The sequence below is a fragment of the Nesoenas mayeri genome (assembly GCF_963082525.1).
Source record: "Nesoenas mayeri genome assembly, chromosome: 4".
NCBI lineage: Eukaryota > Metazoa > Chordata > Aves > Columbiformes > Columbidae > Nesoenas > Nesoenas mayeri.
In genome coordinates, this window is record NC_137540.1 from 30,863,346 (window position 1) to 30,869,459 (window position 6,114).

Here is a 6,114-nt window from a genome sequence, read left to right on the forward strand (position 1 = left end):
CCCCTGCTGAAGGGTGCGTGCTGTACCTTAACCATACCCCTGACATCTCTGTCCACTGTCCCTCTGCAGCAAGGCTTAGCTTGCTGACCACAGTGCTCTGGGTTTACCTGGGGTAGAAATCTGGCTAAACAGCTCTGCAAGGAAGCTGGCTTGTCTCTTGCTCTGTTATGCAGGGTGCTGAGCAGGATTTTGTAGAGCAGTTCTGACCTCCTGAGTGTCCCTTCCAAACCAGTGAGACCAGTTTTACTGCCTGAAACCAAGCTAATGATGAAAGAGGAAATATATGCTGGTTTTTTTTCCCTTGTGATCTCTTTTCCCCCCACTCCTGAAGTGGCTGCGCTCAAGGAAAGCGAAACCTATTCCAGAGCTGATTTTGATCATGGGGGAAATGTCCTTGAGGAAGGTGCTATAAAAGCCATCTGTCCTGCTGTACAGACCTTTCCTCCCTGCTTCAGGCAAAGCGTGGGGGAGCTGGGTTAGCCGTGCTCCCAGGCTCGCAGCCCAGCCTGCCTGGCAGAAAGCCCATAACCATCCCATAGCAGAGACCCATTTCTTTTCATTTATTTTCTGTTTGCACAGCTCTGAGTTGAGCAGAGACATGTGGGAGGTGCTCCCCTTCCCAGTTCCCAGCCCTGAAGGCCACACAGTGCTAACCTGTACCTTGCTCACATGGGAACACTGGAGCTGCCTTTGCCCAAGCTGCTGTACTGTGCAAGATGAGCTAAAAACTGTGTGAAGGGACTGGGACCAGGGCTGGTCTTCAACCCAGCACAGCTTTGGGACAGTTGTGGGACCTGGAGCACAGGAGGCTTGTGAGGAGGTTGCAGAGGTCTTGGTCCTTGTTCTCATTTCCAGCCTGCTCTGAGGTGTCCCAAGAGAAGGGCAGGGCTTGAAAGGGCAGGAACCAGTGCTGCTCTTGGTGCCAATTCGGCAGGCTGGCCAGTGTCCGCTGCTGTCCCTGTCCTGTGGCTACAAGTCAGAGTCACAAGGCAGAGTGCTCCTCTGGTGTTGTCCATCTCGCTCATCCTCCAGCATGTCCCAGGGATTGTGGTAAGCCCCAGCAGTGAACTGTGGCCCAGCCTCCGTCAGAGGCCTGGGGGGCAGTTTGGGGGCCCTATGATCCTTGCAGCACTGGTGGAAGCTGAGGGTGAGGGCCAGCCCCCCCAAGATCTCCAGGCAGCTTCCCAAGTAGCTCAGCACCAAGCTGTAGCCTACAACCAGTGTGCTGCCAGTTGGTGCAGGCAGTGCCCACAGCTCATGGGTGTACCAGGAGGCAGGCACAAGGCTCAGCAGCCCCGAGAGGAGCAGTACAAGCCCTGCCACACCAGCCACCAGGTGCTGTGGCTCCTCCTGCCAGCAGCGAACCCCCAGGGCGGCCACCACCAAGCCCAAGAGGGTGACCACTACTGAAGTGGGCATCATCCCTTGGGCCACCCGCACAGGCACCTGCTCAAAGTAGCCCAGCTCATCAGCCTGCCCGCAGAGGCGATCATGACTGCTTTGCTGCTCTCTGCACACGTCCCAGATGCCCTGCTCCAAGATGAGGTCAATGGGCTGGTTGGGTATGAGGCTCACCTGCCTCCATTTGGGTGTCAGCGTGCCCGTGAACGTCAGCAGGAGCCCGCAGGGGCACAGCACCAGCCCCACGATCATCTCCGTTGGTGTCCGCATCCTGGAGAGGTGGGTGAAGCAAGCTCCAGTGCGGGTCTCCAAATCTATTCTCCTGCTTGCCAGGGAAGTCCGTGGGGGCTCTGAGGGAGCTGCTGCTTGTCACCTGGGCAAAAGAGGTGGCACTGGAGCCCCAGGGTTGCTCGGTGCAGGCAGGGGTATCCCTCGGTAGGGCAGCAGTCCCAGGGCCCCCGTAGGGTGGGCAGCCCGCAGAGCAGGCACCGGTTCCCGTCCCGGCTATGCCCCGGCGTCCCGGCTGTGCCCCGGGCTGCGGGGAGGTGCCGGCTTCAGGAGGAAGTGCAGGCAGGGCGGGACCCGGTGCAGGCGGGGCTGGCCGGCACGCAGTCCCGGGTGCTGCGGGGCAGCAGCTTGCAGCGGCAACAGGAGCCTGCGGGAACCACCGGAGCTCTGGCCTCCCCGTAACGGGACTGGGATGCCGGAGCAGTGAGAGGTCCCCGGGCTGGAGGTGGTACTGGGACGACTCAGCATCACCTTAGGGCTTAGCAGCGCTCGGTCCCTGCTCGCCCTTGCTGGGGAAGCACAGGACCCAGTTATGGCTTGCTTAATTAAACTGACTATGAACTTACTTTACTCTCAACTGAATTAATTTATGAAAATCATTAGTTAATATTAAATGCGAGCAGCTCCCAGGGTTGGTAAGGACCCCATGGTCATCCCCAGGCCCAGGAGAACTTCTCAGCCCTATCCTTCAAAATTTTGCAAGCATCTCCATGTCCTTCAGGGACTGCTCCTGAGCTTGGCCCTGCTCTTCCCTTCCCAGGCTGCACTCAGATGCCACCCGCGGGTGCAGCAGCCTGGCTGTCAACTGGGAAAATCTTTGGGACGTCCACTGAGACAGGTATGGGAAGTCACCACATTTGAGAACTCCTCAAAGTCTAGTGGTTTTGAGCCTCAAAAAGCACTGGTCTTGGGTTCCTACAGATTTCCTTGAACTTCTGCTACTCACACTGAGTCCAGAAGAGGGCAGTATCCTCTGTGGATTAATTTGATATGAGCAACCGCAGCTCAGTTGGGAGGGCTGGCTGCTGTGCCCCACAGTATCTTTGCACCCCCGGTTTCGTGGCCATAGGTACTTGGAGGACTGTGTGGATTTGTGCTGGACCAGCTGCTCCCGAGCTCACTTCCCCACTCCTCCATCCTACAGCTGTTGTCTGAGTGTCCTTAAATCCTTCTGCTCTGTGAGTACGGAACTGTTCATGACTGGATCGCAGCCCAGCTGGAAGGCAGAAGTGGGTTGGATTCAGCCAGAGGCTCGTGTCCCCAGCCACATCTGCAGGGCAGCAATGCTCACAGCCAGCTGTGCATAGCTCCAAACCGGGGACACCTGCCTTTGTCATATGCAGCTAGTAGTTTGCTAAAATTTGACACTCCTCAGCTGAGAAACTAAGGTAGGGGTTGCTGTTTCTCTTTCTGTCCCATTAACTTTTTAAACTTTCATTCCACTCCAGCCAGTGACCCCATGTAAAGCCACCCATTACTGCACTCAGAGCTGTGAGTCCCACCAACGCACCAAATGCTGCCTGCCTGATGTATTGCCTGAGGCTGCCTTCTGCCACGGGACCCCTGTCACTGATGGGACCAGGTGCTGCAAGAGCCTGAAATCTTCTAGTCCTGATTCTCAGAGGAGGCTGGCTTTTCCCTTTCCATTTGGACACGAGGTGGAGGTTGGCTGTGAGAAGATGCAGTCTTCCAGGGGAAGACAGAAGCAGAGGGGAAGGTGTGGTAGTGAACCAGGTGGCACGGTGAGTCTGTTTGCCACAGATGAGTGCCTTATGTGCCATTTGGCTCCTCCAAGGCTCAGGAGGTTTTTATGAAGGTAAAAAATGTGGGATGTGCACCAGCCCTGATGGAAAGTGAGAAATTCTGCATCTTGTTGGATTTGCCCACTTTTTTCCCAGACAGGCTAAGAAACCTAGAAGCCTGCTGCTCAGGAGGTAAGGGGTGCCACAGGTATCCCCACCCTAGGCTTTGCAGTGCCTGCCCTAGGGTTCCTCTCCCCGCAGCACCTTCCTTCTTCTCTGCTACCACAGAGGTGCTTTGCCCTTCTTGCCCTCGGTCCCACAGGCTTGGGTTTGGGAGGTGGATGCTGGTTGGATCTACAGCAGCAAGAAGACACTGCATGCAGTTGAGTGTTGCGATTAAGCAATTTAGTTACCTGGGTCTTTCTAATTTATTAATAATGCCCAAGAGGATACATCTGCCCTTTGGGCTGGTGTCCAGGCTTCTGATTTTGGGGCAACGATAAGCAGATTACGTGATGTGGCCCTGATGCTGGATTACCTTCCCTGAGTAAGCCTGGGGAAGGAAACTGGGTTAACAGAGCTGTTTCTGGTGCCACAAAGTTATAGATTGTTAATTTTTCCCCTTTTACTTTCTAATGAGGTGGTATGAAGAGCAATTCAAAGCAGAGCCTGGCCCTTTCCAAGCTCTGGGGAAGCATTTAAAGCCGTCTGGTCTCAGAGATAAAATGATCTGGCTGAAACTGCCTTCCTTCCCACATTTCCCTAGCTGCTGGGTGGGGAGAGCCACCTTACTTGGTGTTTCCTACTTCTCCAAGGCTGTGACTTAGTTTTTCCTACCTTGGCAAAGTCCTGTCTTCAAGAACGTGATGGAAACTTTATCCAGGACTGGTCAAGTTGGCTTGCATTTTTTATTATTATTTTTAACTCCCTTTTGTAAATTGGAGGAGCAGCAGAAGGCCTTCAGCTAACCAGAATTGGAAAAGGTCTAGGGCAGGATGGTCAGAGCTTGAGATTGATTCCAAGGAAGAAAAAAAAAATATAAAAATGAAATCTACGATGGGCTATCGAGGGCTGGGTATTCGCAAGGGTGTTCCTCTGACCCCTTTCCACTCACTGCTGCAGGGCTTGTCCTCAGTGGCAGCAGCAGGATCTCTTAGCATCCTGTTTGCCATGGTGGGAAAGAGCTGGGATCAGGGCTGTTTAGCAGGAGCCTGCAGCTGACAATTCCTGTTTACATCCCACTGACCCTGGGGTTTCGCCTGCTTCACATCAGCCAAGATGGCTGTGCTCTGAGGCTTGAGTCTCCCCCGTACCACCATGCTGCCCATGTGTCATGCAAGCTATATTGTGCCTGACCACTTTGTGAGTTTGAAGTGGCCGTGGCCCATGTTGGACACTGAGCCACGTGGCAACCAAGTCCGCAGACATGGCAAATAGCGATGCCTGTGCTGGGCCTCCCCTGCGTGTGGCAGGTGCCCAGCAGGTACAAGGCTTGGCCCTGGCTGTGTATCCTCTGCCTTCTCACTTTAGGAGACGTTGCTTTGCAGAGCCTGGCAGTCCCGTGTGTCCTGCCTGCTGTAGGAGACAGAGACTGACAGGAAATGGCACCTGGGAGCAATTGAGGGGTTGCAATTTCGTCTGGTCTGGCTCCTTGGACAGGTTCACTAGCCACCTGTGTTTGCCCCTCTGGTGAAACCCTGAAGCCCTGCAGGTTGGCAGCAGAGCAGGACAGCTTGGACAGCCCATGCTGGCTCTTCTAGCATTAGACCTGGTTGTCTAAGCCTCTCCACAGTCTCCATCCCACAGGAAAGTGTCATTAGGTAGGTGTATGAGTTGAAGGACTTGGGTCTGACAGTTCCATTTTGCTGCTTTTTCTTCTAGAATTTGAGGTGGGGGAGTTTCTAGGAGTGCAAAATGAGGGTTCCCCATCAACTACTCCTTGCTTTCAAGCCATGGCCCAGGCAGAGTGTGAGTGCAGCCAGGGCACGCTCTGCATTATGCAGACAGCTGCAGTTGCAATGGGCTTCTCTCAGCCCAGCTCCCTGCTTCCTCTCTGGACACACTGCTGTCTTTGTGCCCATTGGGAGGCCAAGGATGGGTCCCTGGGGCAAGACAGGGTCTGTGATCCTCCTCACTAGCCGAATGTGGAACAGAGGCCTGTGTGTCATCCCCAGAGTGTGGGCAGCAGTGGTCGGCACCCAGCATCCAGCTCCATACCCTAGCTCCCCAGCCTTCAAGGCATGACTTATGCAGGCAGATCTATTAGTCCTCTGTTTGCCCATTAACCTGTCACCACTCAGGCTGGCCATGGTGGTGACAGCACCCCCAAGGATGCACTTTAGGGTGGTTACTGGAGACCAGATGATGTGTTTGGTGTGCAAGGGCTTGTAGGCCCCATGCTGGCAAATCCCACTCTGGGGCTGTGACCCGGCAGTGACTTATCATCCTCAGGTCTGTGGCCCATGGCAGTCTTGGATGTTCCCCTGCTCAAAACTCAGCATGAGGGAGCTGCATACACCAGTACAATTTGAGGATGGCATCTTGTAGTGCCGGCAGGGAGCAGTAAATCCATCAGCAAGCACTGAGGTTGTTTCTGCTCTGTTTCTGTAGCCCAGATGTGACTCTGAATGCTATTCAGACTAGATCTTGGGAATGAGTTGTTGAAAGCCTTATTAGAAAGCCC

At 54.6% G+C, this 6,114-nt stretch overlaps 1 protein-coding gene across 1 annotated transcript; it reads right to left on the reverse strand.

Annotated features, from left to right (window-relative positions):
- Positions 1 to 969: 969 nt before the first annotated feature.
- Positions 970 to 1,671, reverse strand: CLDN23 (claudin 23; the record flags this gene model as incomplete). The annotated part of the gene is made up of 1 exon (XM_080344091.1): positions 970 to 1,671. The coding sequence occupies one exon, from the start codon at positions 1,669 to 1,671 to the stop codon at positions 970 to 972; it is 702 nt and encodes a 233-aa protein (XP_080200217.1).
- Positions 1,672 to 6,114: the final 4,443 nt, after the last annotated feature.